General features: G+C 38.9%; 1 protein-coding gene across 4 annotated transcripts in view; it reads left to right on the top strand.

The window, feature by feature from the left end:
- The window catches only part of LOC136747540 (carabin), a 75,637-nt gene extending 53,367 nt beyond the window's left edge, over nucleotides 1-22,270 (top strand). For 2 of the 4 annotated variants that reach the window (XM_066700424.1, XM_066700427.1), the window contains 3 exons: nucleotides 2,442-2,581; nucleotides 9,229-9,444; nucleotides 21,328-22,270. In XM_066700424.1, the coding sequence (XP_066556521.1) occupies nucleotides 2,442-2,581; nucleotides 9,229-9,444; nucleotides 21,328-21,406 (435 nt within the window). In that variant the 3' untranslated portion in view covers nucleotides 21,407-22,270. Of the gene's footprint in view, nucleotides 1-2,441; nucleotides 2,582-9,228; nucleotides 9,445-10,016; nucleotides 10,411-21,327 lie in introns of those variants that run through there. The other 2 variants (XM_066700425.1, XM_066700426.1) reach the window with 2 other exon arrangements.
- Nucleotides 22,271-22,671: the final 401 nt, after the last annotated feature.

Consider the following 22,671-nt stretch of genomic DNA (forward strand, 5'->3'; position numbering starts at 1 on the left):
TTTAGGAGAAGTAGAAGTCTGAAGAAGCTAGGAAATACTACACTTACTTATCAACAGTGTCGAGGGGGCAGCTGAGAGGAGGGGATGGGGAAGGGGGAGTGGGGGCTCATTCCATTCTTGTATAGAGTGGTTCTCAGAGAAAGTGACAGGCAGGTTGATGTGCACTGCATGACACAAAGACCTCGAACAAAACCCACACATTTGTTACCCATGAACGACTGAAAATTAACCCAATAAATTGCACTGGGGAATAAACCTTGTTAGGAAGCATGTCATTTGAGCCATTGTAAGTGGCCACAAGCATGTAACTCTGCAGCTTTCCCCTATAAAGGCCTGATCTGTCCGGTTGGCATTAGCAGTGCTCTCTCAAAGATTATGCATTACCTTCAGAAAACCTTTTTTTTATTATTATTATTATTATTATTTGGAAGTGTTTGTGGACACTTACACCATGATTTTCACTTGGTCCTCAAAGATTATGTGAAAAAAAACAATCTATTAGTACAAAAATTATAATGTTTGTTTTTAGTCAGGTTTCCCAGGATCTCCTTTATTTTTATTTTTGGGCAGGTATACTAAACGTATTGCAGTGCACATCTTCAGGAGAATAAAATGTTGCTCCCAAAGCTGTAGTACTCATGTTCCCCCAAATTCCAAGGTCCAGTGATCATTTGAATGTGCATGCATTTGTGCTGCTCTTTGTTTAATCAGTGAATTGCTTTTATCTATAATTTTCATTCGACAAGAAGAAAAGATGTTTCCTCTTCTATAGGATTTGCTTCTATTTGTATAACCTGGTAGAATTGGTAGCACCCCTAAAGGCAAGAGCAAATAGACTAACTTGTTGGCAGTATAAGACGGGAACTGTAAATATCACCAAAATTGGCATTAAGTAAATTAACTGATAGTATAATGTGATGCATTGTACTTTGATTTATGAGTTATCTCATAAAGTTTGGGGACACCCCAAAGAAACAAATCTGTCAGGTTTTGGCAGATTTTTTGCCTGGCAGCCATGTTCGAGCATCTGCACTAGCAAGTAGACAAAAACATGCTTGAAATCAGATACGGAAAGATGGAACCAAGATTAAATAAATTTGAAGCATTTCATTCTCCTAGCCATACACTGTATGATACAGTAAACAAGCTGAGACTGTCCTAATCTTTCTTAATACTTTATTATTTATTTTATCATTTTTAAATCTTGCCTTTATTATCTGAATGGATTTTATAGAGTGACCTCCTGCTTCCAGATGACATGCTCTTATCAGGGCATTGTGCAGCACAGTGCTTAATGTTCTGGGATATTGTTTGAGGCAGGTCAAATGCGTCAGAACTCATTTGGCAGGAAGTGGTTTGTTTATCAAGCTTTAAACCATCATGTCGGTTATTTTAATTATTTAAACAGGTTGAAAGTTGAACTCTAGCGTGGCTAGAGGTATCTGCATAATCACAGTGCTAACAATCACGTAAAACTATAGTGAAGGCATTTATAAACCAAGGACAGGTAAGAATGCTGTAAATGAATGTCACTTGACTATTTTGTTAATATTCACATGCTATGTTTGGCAAACCTTGAATACCCAGTCACTTATATGCCATAGGATATGTGCAGAAAATCCAAGGCATTTGTACTGCAATTACCATCCTGGTGTCAGAAATGTCCGGCAGAAGCCTTTCACTCATCGTATCGCAGGTTCTGTATGACACAGACAGTCTATCACCAAAGACATGGAAATAAACCATATGTTTACCACACAATTGTCCTTTTGTAGAGGTTAGCTTAGCAAATGGTGGTGTTTAGCTGCAGATGTATATGTATTGTCATAATTTTGTGTTAACCTGTTGCAGAACCAATGGTGTGAATAAAATGTAAGTGCTATTTGAGTACCACAACTGTCGTGTTTGTTAAAATATTGAATGTGAAATGTCAATAACATTCCCCTTTTACAATCGGTACTATCCAAAAATAAGAGTCCACTTTACCTAAGATTTAGGCTAAATCTCTAGTTACCCAATCTATAATTGTGTGTGGGTGTGTGTAATGTTTATATAAATGGGTGATCATTGCTTGTAAAAATATTTGAAAATACTACTCATTGTTTATGACTTCCTTATCTTCTTAAAATCAGCCTTGCCTCAAGCGCGTGTTTGCCCGATCTGCCATGCACCAATGGCAAATCTGTTTCCTGTGCTAAGCATCTCTGTATCTCCATGATATGGTGATAAGCAAGGTGAAGAATAGCCATTTTGTAGCCCTGCTGACTGCTGCTTTGCGAGCTTCAGGCTTTGTTTTGCATCAGCCTTTTCACTTAACCACCAGAGGTGCCTTAAACTGAAATCTAAACAATCATATCTGACTGAGAAGTTTTAAGACAACTATTGTCTTTCTGGTTTCCCTCCACTCTTACTTTGCTGTCATCAACTGTCCGTCCATTCAGATAAGAAGCAGGAAGAAAATCCAGGGAAGCTTCAAGAAACTGGGCCACAGAGTCCGAACCCAGAGCTCTGGACTGACACGATGCAGAGGGACACCCATGCCGTCAGCCCTGGTACTAGACGGAGAGATGGCAGGGGAACGGTATGTCATTCAGAATCACCTAAAGCACATTTTTATCCGTTTACAATTTCAGCTAACATTAGTTTTTTCCTTTCCTTTTTTTTTTTTTTTTTTTTTTTTTTTTTTTTTTTAAATCTGATGTGTTAAATACATCCCACATGGGGTAGGTCTTGCCTAGTCTTATCAACACCTCTAAGACTTATTTATTTAATGCATTACAAATTGATGAACCTGTCTGAAACTGAAAAGCTGTTGGGTAAGTCATAAACCATATTTGCTAGTTTGGCTTGAAAAGAAATGATCATTCCAAAACTATCTAAATACTGTGTTGATGTGCTTGAAACTTTTATAGGTGTTAAGGGTGTCTGTAGGATCCAACGTGTCCATAAGCGTCCGTCCCGCCCACCGAGGACATGATTCGCTTTCAGAATTGGAGGTGTGCGCTTGACTTGAGACACGGGGAAGAGATCAGATACATTGTGTCGGAAGATATAATCTCAAGTGCCGAGTGCGATCACGAAGAAATTACAAGTTTATTAGCAGCATGGAGTGAAATCCACGTACAGAGACAATGACTGCTTACAGTTAATATCAGAGTGCATTAAAAAATTGGATTTCACAGGACCGGTGCAGTGCCTGACTAGTTAAAAATAAACTGAAGGATAATAATCGCATCTTAGCAGCCGATTTTTATTAATATTTTACACACAAACATGAATAACTGTCCGGTGTTTCAAGCTGTGTTGTGTGAATGGTGTGCAGGACAATCCGCAGACAATCAGTATGAAGGTGAACACGGTTCAGTTAACATGTCCATTTACAAGATAAATAAATTAATAAATAAATACAGCAGATCTGGGTTTCCCTCTAAAACATGAGGACTGGTTTAATAAATGCGTCCATACACGCCATGGCTGAGACGTGCACACTTTAGTTAAATTATAACCTGCTATATTGTATCTGGATGATTAATCGTGAAACGCGTGTATTTTGTTCAACTGTAACTTGCCCTGGTTAAGGACGTCTGATAAGTAAATTATAAATAATACGGCAAATAGTATCGTTTGCAGTTACAAATCTCTAGTAAGAGTAATAAATGAAGGGAGTCACGCTGTGCGTTTAAAATACATATATACTAGCACAAATGACGACGATAATAATAATACATATTTGCTATTTAGTATTATTGTTGCACATGGAAACGTATTCTTATGGGAACATGCTTGTCTGAATGTAATGTCTATACACGTTCAGCTCTTCCTGATATCTCTTAACAGAAACGTGTATTTATTACGCTGTTTAAAATCATGTAAAGTACAAATAATAAAACGGACACAAAGTCCTCTCCACTCAGGCTGTGTCGCTCGCAGTGTTTCCTGTCTGTTTTAACACAAACACAAACCAATCCCACAGTTGCTGCTCCTCCCATCAGAGGGACGGATTCACAGTGGCCTGGTTTTGCAAAAAAAGGCTCTGGGACGCGTCTGAGGACGGACGCGTCCAGCACGGCATGGCATGACACCGATGCTTAAGCCAGTGGAACCGAGGCACAATTCTCCTACAGGCTTGCTTAGGGGCTTGACATCAATCTCCAGGGATGGTCTGCTGGAGCCCTGAGATTCTCATATGAATGACACCGTGTGGTCTGAAACTGTATGTCACCATATAATGTGTCAGCCACTCAAATTATAATTTTGCTGAATGTATTAAAAACCAAGATATCAGTTTATACATCTGATTTTTTTCCCCAGAGCCTCCCGGTTTTGCTTATGTGAGATTCTGGATTTTCATCTTTTAGATTTAATGACTCTAAATGCAGTTGCTTCAGGCATCAGACATATTTTTGAATATTAAATTGTCCTGCCAGTGCTGCTCAAAAAGGAGTTGGTACCAGAAATACGAGGTCATTAAAGTTATTAATGTATTATGATGGGTTTGTATTTTGCTTTCATCTTGATTACACAAAATATTTTCCTTGTTGGCTCATCTCATTTACTGCACCCTGCATACTTCCCCATTTTTTTTGTAGTTATGTGTGTGGGGAAAAAACAATTAAATTACCACCACCTATAATAAAAAATTGTACTTGCAGTTTACAAACAAGATATCTAGTGATCACAGTGCCACATCCAAGAATAGTTTGTAGTGCTCTCGAATGTTTGTTGGCATAATGCAACCCCAGGTATTTTGTTAAATGATCATAGAAACCTTGACTGAAGTCATTTACTGTTGAAAATGCACCAGCCCATCTGTCTGAGTTTACAATAATTCAAGCTAAAGCACAGGTTTTGATGGACAACATACCTAGTCTTAAACCCAAGAGTTTTGCTTGAGGCCCTTTGTGTGGCTATATGTAGGCTTGTATCAAGTGTCACAGGCACAGATGAGATCCAGAAACAACCAACTGCTCCTTAACAGCCCTATCTATCTGCCAAGGCCTCTGACATATATTATCAATTTTCTTTCTCTTGTTTATTTATACTCATTTATGGTGTTCATATTGGGTTTTTCTGTGTGCACATTTTCATTCCCTCACGTCCCCCTGAGAGATTTCTTAGAAGATGTGGGAATAAGCCCTGATCATAACTACCACCCCCCCACCAATAAAAATACAATAATATGGGGAAGGCAGACAGTACTGTGCCTGTCAATTAAAGTGCTGTAATCACACCAGAGCTCAATCACAGAGGACTCCTGTTGGCCTGATTAGCAGGGAGAGGCTGCCACTATATTTGCTTGACAACACAGACCTATTTGGCTTGTCTACAAAACTATTTGTAAACATGAATTACAACAACACATGTCAATCAACACTGAGAGACTCCATGTTATACCCAAGACCTTTTATTTATTTATTTATTTTTAAAAGTATTTGAGATTGTGTTCATAGTCTTCCCTGCATGGCATTACATAGCAGTGTTTACATTACAAACTAGATAGACAGACAAGTTATTTTCATTAAGTACTGTAGATCTATCTGACCCCTCATTAACAAGAGGCTTTTAATCTAAGTCTTACATAGAAAGAAAGCTTGGGACAAATTACTCCAAATACTCCTTTCACTGACAAACCCACTGGAGTTATAAATCCTGTGGCTGATTGTATTCATCACACTTCTGCTGCACAACAGTATTTTGTTTCTGTGAGTTTCAAATGAAAATTTGAATCTGCTTCACTGTTTGCTGTATCATAGCTGGTTTGACTGGCAGTGCTGTTTTTGAGAAGCACTAAAGTGTGGGAGCAGTCCAGTCAAGTACCAGTTTTTCTCTTGAGTGCTTCCCTTTGTTTTCATGTTCCCAGTCTATACTTGTTATAATCCTTAGCCTGGTTAACAATATTCTCCACAGCTTTTTTGTTGTTGTTCTTTCTTCTCAATCTTCTTGATTTTAACACTGATATTTTGTAATCGTATAATACTGAGCTGCTTTCAACTATCCTGGAACACACAATTCACATGAGAGAACTGGGTCTTTACAAAGGGCATGGAAAAACTATGGGTTTATCAAATGTGGAAATCTGTATCACAAAAGTAGATCACACAAAAGAGACTGACCAGAATAAAACAAGAGGCCTTTCAATGGAAAGTTGGATGTTCTTTAAGTTACATGGTTTGAGTTGTTTTGTTCCCAATGCACTTAGTTAAGAATAGTATCCATTATAAAAGCTCCTTGGTCAAAAACTCAGCAGTGAACATAGATGAAAACCACTCTGGGAACCACTGAGGTTTTAGGTTAGTAATAATACTAAAGGTGTTGATGTTGAACATTGCAGTCCACTCTTATATTTCCTGGGTGTCATCAGAAGAAAGTGTCTTCACAGAAAGCACAGTAGCTGCTTGCTTTCGTTCCTTAAGAGAGACCAGTTTTCCTCAGTAATACAGAGCGACAGAGTCCCCTTTAGCCCTTTAGCTCTAAGTGAACATCAAAGGCAAAGTATTTGGTGTCATCAGGTGAGCTGGAGCAAGCACTTGCAAGTTGCTTCCAGGTTTTATGAGCAACGGTCGATGCTTTGAACAGTTGATACCGCACTAATGTGATCCTTGTGGAAATCTTTAGTGTAACTAATCTCTCCACAGTCTACTGGAATACAAATTCCATGTGCTCTGAATGAAGGTGTAATGGGGGATGTGTTTTTCAAATGTTTGCCACATTTTTCACACCTGGTAGAGAATTGGTCTAGCAATGTCTAGCTTTGACAAACCTCACAGAATATTTAGAGTTCTGCTTTGTACCTTGAATAGTTGTAGATGTTTACTTTATAGTGTTTATAGGTGAGCATGTCTCGCACAGGAGTTGGCCATCGTTTCTTCATGTTGGCAAGCAGCTGCTTTCCCATAACAAAAACATGTCACACACCATTGAGCAGAGACCAAATACTTCACAGTAGACCGTACTAAAACAGGTACATGCCTGTCATTCCTAGCAGTTACCATATTAGTGTAAAGTGTCCCAAATTGCTTGAATAATGGCCAGGTCATGTAGGGTCAGACTGGATTATTCTAATTTGGCACAGGAGTAAAGATTTAGCTCTTCTTTCAGAAAATGTATAAATGCTTGTTTGGATTTCAGTACAATGGCCACCATCCAAACACTGATGACTGCACCAGACAATTCTGTTCAGTTTTTTTTTTTTTTAATGATTATTATTTATTCATTTTGTAACTGTTGTCTGTATGTGGGCATTTTTATATTTTATGGGACATTAAAGTTTGTTGATCACTGACCGTATCAAAGAATTTACTCCAAAGTTCTGGAGAGCATGGACCTACTCTTAGCTTAAAGTTATTATTGAAAGCTGAATCCACAGAACACTCATAATTATCACCAAAGGAAATGGCAGTAAGAGCCTTTTGAATCGTATTTGAGTAAGACCTAGATGGATCAGCTAACAGTGCCAAGAGACTGTTTCATATGGAAAGACAGGCACCGTCTGGAGAAGGATACAAACTGATATCGTCTAAGATGCATCCCAATCAGTGAACAGCCCACACCCGCATGATGTGGATTGATGTTTTGCTCCACAATAGTACCAACAGTCAGCCTTCCTCCCCCAGGGGCTGAGTCTCGTGCTGAGTGCTCGTCTCCAGATAAGGACGTTAGTGGCTCTGGAGAAGTCGCATCTGAACAGGTTCTCCAGTCTGAGCATCACAGCTGTCTGGTGTGCAAATATCCATCCCTGCCTACTGAAGGGAAATTCTGCTGTACAGCACGCTGAGCAGCCCTGGTGTGTAATCTGGATCAGTCGAATTCACACAGTGTTGACAGAATGGAAGGACATTTTTTTTAAATTTTTATTATGCACTATGAGGAACATTTAGAAACTTATTTCTTCATATTGCCAAGATACACTTGTTTTTATCATATTACTAGAAGAGATCAAAAATATATTATTTTGGCAAGATCACATTTCTGTTGTATATTAGTCATTGACCAACTTTTTTTTTTTTTTTTAAACGTTAAGCCTCATTTAATTACCTTACTTTCACTGAGATCGCTGAGCTTTATTTGAGGTATAGAATAATTCAAGCTTTACTAATTAAACATTTTATTTTTTCTCAAGCGTGTCTTTCCACACTTCTTGTTTGTTCCAGACGGCACACCAACTAGGTTTTACTCCGCACAGACAGGTTGTTAGTTCCCCTGCGTATCTGAGTGGAGTCGATGGCAATAGGTGGCAATAATTCAGAAATCCCTCTAAACCTGCAGGGAGCATAAATGGTTAGACTGTACCATGTTCTGCAAGAACAAAGTGATGCACCACTGTCAATTAAGAAGGGTGCAAATTATGTCTGGTTGGCAACCTCAGTAATTATCTATACTGCCGAGGCAGCTGGTCCCAGGGGCCTGCTCTGTTTTTGCTTTCCCTCCCAATGCTCGGCCTAATCCCACAGCCCAGTCTGGGGTAGGATCCGGATATACATGTGTCCAAATCTTATTGTGGATTTTATCCATCTACTGGAAATTTCTGCCATCTCCTCATGTGCCTTACAGGTGCATCCTCCTTTTTCTTTTTCTTTTTCCCTCTTGCTCTCTCTCTCTGGAGCTTATTTCTTGCCCTTTTCCCAACCTACAATGTACGGTAGATTGCACTCTGTCTCTTTTTTACTGTGCAGTTCTACGAACTCTGTTGTGGATTGTTGTCTGTCTGGTTTTACCCAGTTGGCAATGAACAACCCCAGTTCTCTCACAGGTTGTTTTTTTGGTGATTTTTTTTGGTTTTACATTTACTCTCCGTGATCTTCCAATTACTTGCCTGGACATTTAAAACAAAAATTTCTGAAGCATCTTAAAACCTAGAAATAAAAAACAATTCTAGGATTGAAAGCAAGATATTTAACCACATTTTAAGTACCTAAGCACCTCCTGTATGTTGGTAAATTGAATGGGATGAATTGGTTTAATTACAGCACCGGCATAGGCTGCCCTGTTGCAGTGTTTTGGGAATGGAGGTGCAGCAGGAGAGAGTATTCCAAGCTGCAGTTCCTGTTCCTACCCAAGATCTCTGAAATAAATTGGTAGCATGACATTTACGAGATTTGTTACTAATTAGGACGTTTTACGACCGCTTCTTCTTGCAATAATATAACTGTAATTTTGTGTTTTTTAACATCACTTTGACTTCGCTGCAGTCATGTTGATTCAATTTGATGTTCCCTTCTTCGTCCCCAGCCCAGACGTGCCCTTGAAGAGGGGAAACTCGGGGCCGGCCGGCAGGGTGGGCGGCCGAAGGACCACAAGCCAGCGGACACGGGGGAAGTCTCTGAGGCTCGTTAAGGACAGGGCCGGTCTCTCTCCTCCAGTGCCTCGTCAAGCCCAGGAGGGAGAAACCCAGAGATCTGCACCTGCCTGTGAGTCACTACTGGAAGCCACACACCTCCACAGCAGGTAAATATTAGCTCAATGGGCCAGAGGATAGAGGTAAATGATTTATATCATTCAGCAGGCAGATGAAACCTCACACAGGGCTTAAAGCCAAGGAATCTAGTTCTGAATCGGTTAAACCCAAATTGCTTGAAGTGTTTGTTTGTTTTGATTTGAGCCTTAATGCGTATGGAATGTCTGTCGCTTGATTGGACCTGATTTGATATTTATCTCAGATTAAATACAGGGAGCTAGTGATGCTCATATCATATAATTAAACATTATAATTTGTTTATCTTCCACAAGAGTATTCGTTGAAAAATTTGTGATTTCAATCTGCTTGTTTTGAATAATTGTCTGCATTATTCTCTTTGTTTAATCCGGTTAATTTCATTGTAGTAATCAGTGATTGAGCGTTAAGTAACTGCTAATAAGTATATTTGATGGATATGTGTGTGTTTATGTAGAAACCTAGATCCCAGAATAGCACTTTTTTAAAATATAATAAATATATATTTTAAATATAATACAAATGCAATAAGAACTATTTGGGTTGACATAAACAGGCCACTTTTGTGTTCTCTATATTTTCACAGTTCATTTGCAGTGCAAATGTGTACATTTTCTCTTCAACCAGTTTCATAATATTGTGAAGTGGACACGTTTGGATGTGGTTCTAATGGAGGATCATATCCAAATCTCAAATTAACCAGCATATCCTCTTCAGAACTGTTTCCAGAACCTTCCACCTCTGTGACGTACTGAGGCAGGAATGGTTTCCAGAAGGACATAAAAATAGCAGCAAAAAAGCTGCACTGTTACAGAACTCTTCACTGGGAATCTCTTCTCTATCTGCTTCCTAGCTGGATAGGATGGAAATCTGTAGGTGGGGAAAGGACAGGCAAGCCCAGGAAAGCAATAAAAGTATTGTGTGTGTACAAATATCAGTTGTTTCCCGTGTCCTGCTCTAAAAATAAATTTTACCTTGTACTTTTTGTGTTCCTTCCTTTGCATTGCGTTAATGGGAAAAGCATGACAATATTGCACAGAAGGGAACACATGACTCACTCCAGCTATGGAAATAAACTGAGATACCATTTTTAAAAATAACTACTGTGTGTGTGTTTGTCAGTGCCTTTGATCAATTGTACAGTGAGATTTGGAAGCAGTAGCAAAAGTAAATTTCTGTGGGCTATTCTGAGCAAAAGGCGGTCTGTGATTTAAATGGAGACTTTCTCTGTTGTACTGTTTTAATTGGTGGTTTCTTAAAATCATTCAAAGAAAAGAAATGTAGCACAGGAATGAGACTAGTTGTCCATGCCTATGCACAATTAATCAAATGTGTGCAGAAAACAAATCCTCCACCTTTAGTTAAATTAATTGTACCATCAGGTTTCTTTCGTTTATTTCTTTCCAATAACACATTCCCTTTTTTAAAATGGCGTTTCATGAGTTGAAACAGCTGAAACTACATAGACCTCACTGTCCACCCCAGATCCAGCAATGAATAATTAGATCTGCATGAACAGGCTGAATATAATGCTGCCTTTAGAATATTCCTACAATCAGACTGTACATTGTTTTGTTTTCCTCAAGCTAGAAGCAAAGGAGATATCCAGTTTAATTTGAGATACGTGGAAGATTTAAAGTAATTTTGTTCAGAACTAAAACACACTAAGATGAAAATTAATCTGATATAGCAGGGGAGTCAACTGTGACTGTCTGTGCCACTACTTTAATGTGAAACAAAGCCAAGAACACAACATTGTTTGGATATTCATGTGCTAGTATCTAGTGTGTGTGCCGTTGTGTTTTTATATGTATATTGAGGGATGTACACCGATCAGTCATAACATTATGACCACTGGCAGATGAAGTGAATAACACTGATAATCTCGTTATCATGGCACCTGTCAGTGGGTGGGATATATTAGGCAGCAAGTGAACATTTTGTCCTCAAAGTTGATGTGTTAGAAGCAGGAAAATGGGCAGCATAAGGATCTGAGCGACTTTGACAAGGGCCAAATTGTGATGGCTAGACGACTGGCTCAGAGCATCTCCAAAACTGCAGCTCTTGTGGGGTGTTCCCGGTCTGCAGTGGTCAGTACCTATCAAAAGTGGTCCAAGGAGGGAAATGCGGTGAACCGGCAACAGGGTCATGGGCGGCCAAGGCTCATTGATGCACGTGGGGAGCAAAGGCTGGCCCGTGTGGTCTGAACCAACAGACGAGCTACTGTAGCTCAAATTGCTGAAAAAGTTCATTCTGGTTCTGATAGAAAGGTGTCAGAACACACAGTGCATCGCAGTTTGTTGTGTATGGGGCTGCGTAGCCGCAGACCAGTCAGGGTACCCATGCTGACCCCTGTCCACTGCCGAAAGCGCCTACAATGGGCACGTGAACATCAGAACTGGACCACGGAGCAATGGAAGAAGGTGGCCTGGTCTGATGAATCACGAGTTCAAGGTGTTGACTTGGCCTCCAAATTCCCCAGATCTCAATCCAATCGAGCATCTGTGGGATGTGCTGGACTAACAAGTCCGATCCATGGAGGTGGCCAGATACCACAGCACACCTTCAGAGGTCTAGTGGAGTCCATGCCTCGACGGGTCAGGGCTGTTTTGGGACCTACACAATATAAGGCAGGTGGTCATAGTGTTATGGCTGATCGGTGTATAATTTATATATTTGTTTTGCTCTTCTTTCATATAACTTATCTTATAAGTCACACCTGAGTCATTCTCATGCCAGTGTATATTGTCTTTATCCTTTCAGAGATGAAAGGGTTACTGTATTCTGTAGATTCATTATATGCACATCATCTGAAACATGCAGGGAACTTTAGAGAGGAATGTCATCTCGGACCTTTATATATAAGTGCATTTCCTTGTTTTGCCTTTAATGAACATTTCAGTTAGTGAGTCTGAGATTTTTTTTAAATTCTGAATTTAAACAAATGTTTTTATTTTTCAGAATAACCCATGGTTCATGTTTAGTCTATATATTTATATATTTATAACATGAAGATTTACACAGTATTTACCATGGCTAGAAGGTTTCTAATGCATCTGTTCTGTTTTTTTAAATGTTTTTTTTAATTAAATATCTCCATGTCTGTTTGATCTGAAAGAATGTTTGAAAAGATAAGACAAAGTTATTTTAGTCCAAATAAACCAGAGACTGACTCATCCAGTCATTCTACTATACATTTTACAGACGACAAAGTTGGCTGAGAATGAAACTCGTATACTAATGACACAGTGTGAACACATGATAATAACTGTCAAAATGCCAGGGACACAATGACTGTTGTAGGCCGTCATGTCGGACAACAAGTTAAACAAGTAAGCAAGTCTAACAAGTCTACTCATCTGTTTTAGAACAGCCTGCAAATAAGTTTTTCCACACTTGGCTTACATTGTTCACCGAAAAACCTGACTATAGAGCGGCCTTGCATTGATAGTTGTTGTTTTGTTTGTGTTTTAATTATTGTATCCAACATTTAAATTAGTGATTTCTGTGTTATGCCAATTATAAATCACATGAAACCAGCCAATCATAGATCTTTTGTATCAATGTTATCCCGTACAGAGAACAATCACGATTTAAGCATTCTTCAGTTACCAAATCACATATCTTGTACAATATGACTTATTAACTCGTATAACACTGCCTTAGAATTTCCACACATCAGTCTCTTCTAATAATTTCCCAGACTTCTGTCCTATCAGAAATGCTTAGTAGTCCATTTAGTTATTTTGTACTTTGTTTTTTTGTTTTTTTAACTGCATAATGCAGTTTGTATGACTTTCTAAAGTAAGACCTGTTCATAAGTGAATGCTCATGCTCTGCAGTAGCTGAGAGGGGGGTGAAATGCTAGTATCGTTATTTAAAGCTTATTTAGTTTGAAGCCCAATTGAAGTAGACCCAAGGGAAATTAAGCTTATAAAGCTCTTTAACAAAATTCACCCTATATTTAAGTTGTAATAATCAGCCCTGGTTTTGGCAGTTGTATTGGAATCCAGCTAATTGCAGTGTTTAGTACCAGAGATTGGTCTTTAAGGTGGAGCAGCGATTCTCTGACGATCTCCCAAAGAGTTTGGGGAAACATGAGACTATGTTGATCAGGCGTATCAACCCAAAGGAGATGTACTAAAGCAAAGATTCTCAAGCTGTGTTCTGGTCATCCACAGAAACTATCCCGAAATATAAATAGGAAGATGGCATAACCACACTAAACATGCCAAGAACCATAACTATTCTAGTCTCTCTTCGGAAATTCAATTCCAGGAGACGGCCTTCTCTTGAACATTAAATTATTTGTATCCTGTAATTAGCTTCTAGTTTGCCTCCTGTATTTCTAATGGGAAATTATTTTGCTTGTTTAAAAATGTACATATAAATCGCTACAGTGTAGTGTCACAGTTCAGAATAAAGTTTTAGTTTAGGATTTAGTTCTTAAGGATGTTGTTTATCCCTGTTTTTGACGTTACCACAAATGTACAAATAATACCTTTGAAAATGTAAATTAATTTACATTTTTAAATGTTTGAATTTGAGACCCAAAGATCTAAATGATGGCATTGTGCGGACCCAGAACAAATCCAAGACTCTGATTTATGTGCTTTTACTGTACAGTTGATGGCTTTGCAGCATTCATTTGTATTCTGACCGGTCCTCACGGGTAAATAAAAACACGTCAGAGTCTTTCTACATCAGACACTGCAGACAGCGCAGCTGGAAGAAGCGGCTGATTGTTTCGAAGTGGCTGGAAGCGAAGGCGTGAAGCTTTCCAGCTTGAGGCTTACAGAAGGACAATAGCCCCACGAGGCATGGCAGCGCTGAGCCGATCTGTCCTCCCCTGCAACCGTGAACGCTCGCTGAAGAAACGGTGTCACCAGGTTCCTGCCATTTTGAGTGTGCCCTCATTGTCTGCCCATTACACGAGTGTTAGCGGCACAAAGGCCGGCCGAGAAGATGAAGGCCTGTGCAGTGCATCTCCACTGACCTCCTTTCTTTGGCTTCACGGTCTCTCAAAGGGTCGTATACAAAGCCCCTGCCCTTTCATTGTGTCCGCTGGGCCTGTGGGGGAGAGTCTGCAGGACTGGGGATGGACGGTGGGGGTGGAGAGAGGAAAGGAAGGAATGGGGGGTGTGGGGGCAATATTATAACTTCCTGGAGTGGTATGGAGAAAGAGGAGGTGGGGGTTACTGCAATACCACACAAGTGCTTTCTCTAAAGGATGTGGGGGGGCCAGGGGGGCGAGTCATGGAGGCGAGCACATTGGGGTCCATTTTAACAGAGCCTGTCGAATGCTCCGGATTCCGGCACTGTCCCCTGGCGCAGCTCGGCTGCAGATATACATTTGTACCAATGGCAGATTGTAGAATTCTCCCGAGAGAGTGACACACCACTGTAGTGGTCATTATGTAGTGGTCATTATGCAGTGTTTTGAATAGATTAATCGTTTCGGGTACAATTTACTGCTATATGATTACATACATGATTACAGCTGGTTGTTTCCTTTTTTCTGTGATGGAGGCTAAGATACATATTAAATATGGCAACTGATACACTGAAAGTCATATCCACAAACCTATAGCGCAAATACTTGACCAACATAAACAATTGTAGCAATTGATGCCAGGGACATTGCATAGCAATACTATTGAGAGACTCATAGGGAATAAGTGATATTTCACTTCACAAGAGTGTACAAGTTATTGATTAGGTTTATACACTTAAGAACATCATGCATTAGACTGTTTTGATTTGCTGTGATTTATGAATTGGAGCACTCCAGCTTTACATCGGTAACAATAACTTGCAAACCCTGAGTAACTGCATCTCTCCAAAGGTGGAGGCTAAAGAAATTGTCAATATTCCTCTAGTCAATGTTTGCTTGTATAATTCCAGTATTTGAAAAGAAAAATGCTTACTGCTTTAAACTTCTGCACTAGCCAGGAAATGGAAAAGATGCCGTTTCTTAGACTTTTTTTATGTAGTAAAAAATAATTAAATACACGGAACAACTCCTATATGTTGGTATTATCGTATAAATCCTAGTCTGAAATGAAAAATACAAAAATCATGCCATCACCTAATGAAGTTACATTGTCCTTTGTGTCCCATTTTTGTGGAAATACATTTTTAAAGGCATTATCAATATTTTAGTTTCTTAAAAAAATAAGGATCATCACCTTTATGGGGTCAGTAGTAAGACACTCATTAGTATGAATCTTATTAGTGAGCTTATCCATTGAAGGAAAGTGTAGCTCATCTGGAAAGAATGGAGGGCAGTTTGTTAGGCGACCAGTCTTTATTCTACATTATCCTTTTATAAAAGATAGCCTGGGATCTGAGTTCGAGTCTTGTGCAAACACAGACTGGTTTCTCAAGGTCTCGGTACCTATTCCCTTCAGATCTATCCAGGACATGGCCGGCTTGGTTGCTTCATGCTCTGTGCCAAACCACAGCCAACCTGTCTCTGTGCCATTTTATGTGATCAAATTACACAAGAACACAACTTTATTTTTAAGCAGAGCAGGATTTTCTCTCTCTCTTTCTCTCTCCATCAAGGGACATCGCAAGCAGTCACTGAGGGGAGATATACACAATGCTGTATCTGTTCTTATCCCTTTTTTTGTTGTGAAGGTTTTTAGTTGTCGAAAGGTATTAAAGGGGTCCTGTGATCTAATTTCTATTCTGCCCCATGATCTTTTATTTTTTTATATATCGTCCCCTCACCTAAAGGGGCGCAAATGTGTTCAAAATGTCAGTGCCTTCAATGCACTCTTAGAGTATCTAAGACTCTGCGAAAGCCCGTTTTGTCTTTATTCATTGGTGAGGCGCACGTGTGCTTCATCAAAGCTCACACCATCTTATCATTTTATAGCCGTGCTTGAAATCTAGTGTGGCTAAAATCTTTAGGGTAATCCTGTATATAAATGGGTCTGCTGACAATGGAAATGTGGGGCTCGCCAGCTGCTCTGCAATATAGACCAAACATCAAAACTGTATTTAAAAAAGCCCTGCTCAATGAACACTTTTTACCACTATTGAAAGAGTCTATAAGATGCATTGAGTGCCGTAACTCAGTGATACAGGGTCAGACCTTTTAAAATTTCGTTTCACATTTACACTTTCTGTAGAGTAGCTAAACTGTCTATGGTAGATTAAATTGAGGGTCTAGCCTGGGTCGTGCATAGATTATTTGCATTGGTTCTTCTATTTTGTATTTTTTTTTTTTTTTTTATAAAATTGTTGTTTTTTCCTTAAGTATCCCTGAAAATGGCAATATATTATTTTCAAATAAAGGAAAGCACATCAAGTTTAGCTGGTCGATGTTATACTGTGAGAATTTCCTATTGGACTCTTTTCAAGTGTTCAAGTGTAAGTGGTCTCAGTTTACACTGCAATGCCCGGGGGACCTCTTGAGTGCGGCACAGAGCCTCTCAGCAGAGTACCACCTGGCTTCCTGGGCAGTCATGCCCAATTCCATACAGGATTGAAAAGGCTGTATGCATAAATGAATGTGTATTAATACAGAACTAAATTGTTTACTTTGTTTTATTGTTGTATTGCAATAGGCACAGAAATGCAAAGAAGAAAGAATTTTTAAATTGTTCTATAAAAGATACAGATGTATAAGGGAAATAAAAGTTTTATGCATATCTAGATGCCAACACAATTATGCCAAGCATAGTTCACCTGGAATTAGCATATGTTGTGTAGCAGTTTTTGTGCACGGTACACGGTACAATGGTTTTCATGCACGGTACTTTTCCCAGCGGCTGTGACTCTCTCTCTGCCATCAGACAGGAACACGGGTCCCTGAATCTCATTCGGGCTCATTGTATTTTTTGCCCCCTTAGAATTCCAGATTGAAAATGGACCTACAATGTCCCTTAAAATATTTGCAAGTGCACTTGAAGCCTAAGGGGATATAAAACTCTCGAAGACACCTTCAGCTTTTAGTGCTTTTTATTTCACAAAGTACTTTTTCCCAAAGAGCTGACTAACCTAGGACAAGGACGTACTCTTGGATTTTAACTCCACATTTGAAATAAATGGAAGGCATCCTGTGTGTGTGTTAAATAAGACTTTACATTTAACATTTGTAGTGATATCATTCATTTATTTAATTTATCTAAGCAGTATAAAGAGGGATAAATACTTTTAATTGCCTGTTCTCTCCATAAAACTGCACTGTGCATCTCTCTTAAAAAGAACCACAAAAATGTTTTATTACAATCAGGTGGATGAAAGACATGCAGATTCAAAGTGTGATTAATCTGTATGAACTTTTCCCAATTTTCTTTCACTTCATCTAAAGAGTGATTATTGGTAGTGCATCTGTTTAGTGATGTTATTATCTTCCAAGGTTTACAGTTCGCTTTGAGCTGACTTGTTGGCCTTCCTCCAAATGAGAGAGAGAGCAAGAGAGAGAGAGCCCCTGCACATCACTTTATCAGGATCTTTACCTTTTATCTGTCATTCCGGTTGGCTCGTTGTCCTTCTTGATTAAGTGATAGGCTGAGAACAGGGGCTCAGGTTACCCTACCTCCTGGGATCAGGTGTATTTTTGGTCACTCTCTCGCTCAAGAGCCTTTTGGAAGGGGTGCTAGGCTGAGGTGAGGAGAAAAACACTTTAAAGGATTAAACCTGTACTGCGTCGATTTCGCTTGTCAATCTGTCTTGTTTTGCTGCTTGCCTTAAGTTATTGTATTAAAAAAATAGATGGATATATATATGCACACACAGTACTGTGCAAAAGTTTTATCAATTTACAAAATGCAAAGTGAGTGAACAGATGAAAAATCTACATCAAATCCATATTTGGTGTGACCACCCTTTGCCTTCAGAACAGCATCAATTCTTCTAGATACACTATATTTCAAATTGTGACTCATCAGTCCAGAGCACCTGCTGCCATTTTTCTGCAGCCCAGTTCCTGTGTTTTCGTGCATAGTTGAGTTGCTTGGCCTTGTTGCCATGTCGAAGGTATGGCTTTTTGGCAGCAAGTCTTCCATGAAGGTCACTTCTGACCAGACTTCTCCAGACCCCAGTCTGTGAACTTCTTTCACGTTGTCATTATGGGGTATTGTTTGTAGAATTTTGAGGAAAATTATGAATTTAATCCATTTTGGAATAAGGCTGTAACATAAAATGTGGAAAAAGTGAAGCACTGTGAATACTTTCCGGATGCACTGTAACTACCTTGCTGTGCTCAGTCTTGCCATGGTATATGACTTTTGACAGTAAACTGTCTTCAGCAACCTCACCTTGTTAGCGGAGTTTGGTTGTTCCTCACCCAGTTTCATTCCTCCAACACAGCTGTTTCTGTTTCAGTTAATTATTGTATTTCAACCTACATATTGAATTGATGATCATTAGCACCTGTTTGGTGTAATTGTTTAATCAGACACCTGACTATATGCCTACAAAATCCCTGACTTTGTGCAAGTGTATCTAGAAGAATTGTGTATGTGTGTGTGTGTGTATATATATATATATATATAAAGTATTAATTTGTTATTTATTATTGTTTCTTAGATTTTTTTGGAGTTATTCATAATTGTTAAAGCCTTCTCTCTAATTGTGCATTTCCCAAATTAGCTCATGCTCTTGTCTATTAAATCAGTAAACTGCTCCTTCTGATGGAACTTTTAATGGATGTTTACTGTTACTGCTTAAGAATAATAAAAATACATGATTTATGTTTTCAATGAAGCACTGTCACACTGCGCCTTGTAATAATTAAGTACAATTGTTAATTTAGTAAATCTAGCTGCTTTAAAACCCTATTCTGTCTCCTACCTAAGCTTTCATTCATTTCTGATGCATTTTAGGACAGCCCTATAACTCTATTAATATGTCACCACAAAGTGGATAGAGAGCAGAAGATACAACAATATTAATATGAATACTTCATGCACTGCGCAATTGGCGCCCCTTGCTCAAATTCTGTCGACTCTTCCGGAGAAGCAGCTCGGCCGACGTGACTTGCTTGCTGTCCAATGGCATCAGTCAAATATATTTCACAATGTACCTCCCTTTCCGTAATTGCTTCTGAAAATCCTGTAGCAGCTGCTTTATTTTTTCAGCAGTTGCACTTCAGTGCCACCGTATCTATGCCATAGTGTCCAGTAATCTTCAGAAAAATAAACAATGAAAAACATGGACACTCAGATGCAGTGCAGCTTTCAAAAACACTTTCTATTGCTTATGAGGGTGTTAGTAAAACGTGTGTATTGGTTATGAGCCCTGTGTTTCTCATTGGGTGTGTGCTTATTTCAGTTGTGTGCGCGGCGCCGCTGTGCTGAAAGCAACTTAACTATGTTTACAAATAATGGTAAATTATAATAACAACTGTAAAACAAAAAGAATGTATTTATGTATTGTCTGATTTTATGGTAATTTGGAAAAAATAATTTAGTCAATAGTTTGAGAAAATGTAAAAGGCCTGTATTGGCCGATTTAATATTGGTGCTCCAATATATCTGTCTGGCCCTGGAAGAGACCACTACCATCAGGATAGAAATGTTTCACCATAGGATAAAGGTGATCACTCAGAATAACTATAATGATTTGCAGTGACCCTTCCCTCTAAGGGGAAAAGTGGACACAAACCATGCCAGGAAAACACCACCACAGCATAACAAAGCCTCCGGACCCCCTCACTGTAGGGGTCCAGCAGTCAGGCCTGTCCCGTTCTCTTGGTGTCCCACACATGCACTCGCCCCCTTGTTGAGAATATGGTGAATGATGACTTATGTGACCACATCACTTTTTCCACATCTCTGTAGACCAGTGCCTATGATGCCCCAATAAAGCCCCCTCTTGCAAAGTCACTTAGATACTTTCCTCTTGCTGTCTTGATCCAAAATCGAGGTCAACAGGGCCTGCTCAGCATTTGTTTACATGCCACAGAGCATGATGGGATGTTAATTGCTTCATTGCATCATGCAGTACACCTGTTTGGAGGCATCTGCATTTGTTATGTTCCTCCACTCATTTATTCAGGTTTTTCCTGTCATTTGTCACCCGTCTGTATATATATACACACACAAGCTCTTTAGTCTTAACTACCAGAACATTTGTAATGTTAATCAAAATTGAAGAATAATGCCTACCTCAGATCATCGGCATCTGGAATTTAAAGTCAATCGCTTTTCAATGTAGCCAATAGCTGTAATACATTAATCAAAGAATAACTGTGTATACAGGCTACCCTGTTTAATAGACTGGATGTTCAATGCTATCCTCTGGCTCATTTTTCTAATTTTTATCTTTTTTTTTTTTAACTTTTTGTCATGTAACTGTCTCTAAATGTAATCTGAGCCTTTGCATTGTGTATGTGTATAAAATTGATGAAAACATTCTAGACAGACTTTTTTTTTTTTTTCACACGTGTTACTGAATCTCTTTTCAAAGAAACAAGACATGTGATCTGCCGTTGCCTTGTGAAAGCAGTGCACTGTGTTCTTGGGAAAGTGGCGTTCGGGGGGGTGGAGGCAGACACACAAATAGCCAAGACAGGGAATGCGGGTTCGAAGAATGGATTATTGAGTGCCAGCTCAAGATACAGTGGTGTGAAGTCTGTATTGCACTGCATTTCTAATGCTTTGTCACTGCAATGTTTGACAAATTGTGTTATACTTGTTTTGGTTTTAGGCTGTACTGTTTATGTTGATTTGAATGCAATGTACATATTTTGTGTGCTACATGTGCCATCCAGATTCATTCATTCGGTTTTATTGAATGAAAAAAGAATAGGGAAAAGTCTGGCGCCACATAAAACACATCCATTCATAAGACTGTTTGCTCACTGGTTTTGTCTCCACTGCTTTTCTTTGCGAATAACTTGTCTGCAGACTAATCACTTTTCTTTTCTTATTTGGTTAAAGGGAGCCGTCACCAGGACACTGCGCAGTGAATAAGACGAAGAACGCCTTGGAGAATACTCGAGAATCGCAACTTATCTGAGGACTGAGGGCGTGAAGTGGCAGACCTTGTACAGGCAATATATTGAACTGATAAACCACAACTCCCAGAAAAAAAGTGACTTTTAAAATATATATATTTTTGTTTACTTATTCGCAATTAACTAATTCCCAGGTACTTACTATCATTTTAGTTCCCACCCTTTGAGGTCTGTTTAATCTGCTGTTAGTTGTAAAACAGCCAATAACTGAGGCAGAAGCTAAAGTCTTACTTTTACGATGTGTTGTTTAACTGCCAAGTAAACCGACTCACACTTGATTCTTCCTGCAGCTCTTCAGTGTTTACCTATCATGTGAAACCCTTCCCCACTGAAGGCAATAGTGAGTTAATGAATGCTGACATGGGGGCCTGTCTGTGGCCGAGCTTCCATTTTCTTATCAATGTCTAAACGGGACTGCAGTTTGTCAGAAGATGTGTAATGAGTTTTTTCTTTCTGTACAGCAACCTTTGAAAAGATACTTGAGCTGTGGGTTTAATAGTGTGCTGTATAATACTATCGGGTTCACTTTAAAACCATTTGAAGGTGCTCAGATATTTTTTAAAAGGTTTTAGTAAAAAAATAGTAGTTCAAAATATGTTTTATTATTTTGATTAATTGTATTTTCAAAACTGTTCTTTACCTTAACCTTTGTGTAAGGTCCTGGGGCTTAGCCTATCAGTTGACACGTTTCAGATTCATGGACTCGTAAAGCTTGCCACTTCTGTTGTATCCGGCTCTAACATCTCATGAAAGAAGTAATTTTATCATGTAAATGTTTATTCTTGTTGACATTGTTATGGAGATGTTTTTTTTTTTTTAATGTAATTTTTAATACTACTTTAAATAAAATATTTATGTATTGCTAATGGTTTCTCATCATCTATTCATGATGTCTTTGCAGTGTGCTCTTGGGCTGAAACGTGTGTTCAAGTAGCAGGTGCTATTTATTATAATGTACATCCAAGGCTTTGTGCAGTAGAATATCATGTTCATCATATCCTTCAGGACCTGTGAAGATGCAAGAAAAACTATAGATTTTATTGGAGTATATTAAGTTGACAATTGTGCTGCATATGTAAAGCAAAATACATTCCAGTGCAATCTTAAAACAAGTTTCAAAACCTTCCCTGCATCTTTTTTTTTTTTTCTTCCACAAAACCTATAAAGATCATTTTAAAACTTAAGGCCACTAATAAAACTCAGACACCCAAGGAAAATATTTTTTTTTTATCATGGAGCTCAAAAGTCCATCAGATTAAAAAAACTA

Source organism: Amia ocellicauda, chromosome 4 (assembly GCF_036373705.1).
Source record: "Amia ocellicauda isolate fAmiCal2 chromosome 4, fAmiCal2.hap1, whole genome shotgun sequence".
Lineage (NCBI taxonomy): Eukaryota > Metazoa > Chordata > Actinopteri > Amiiformes > Amiidae > Amia > Amia ocellicauda.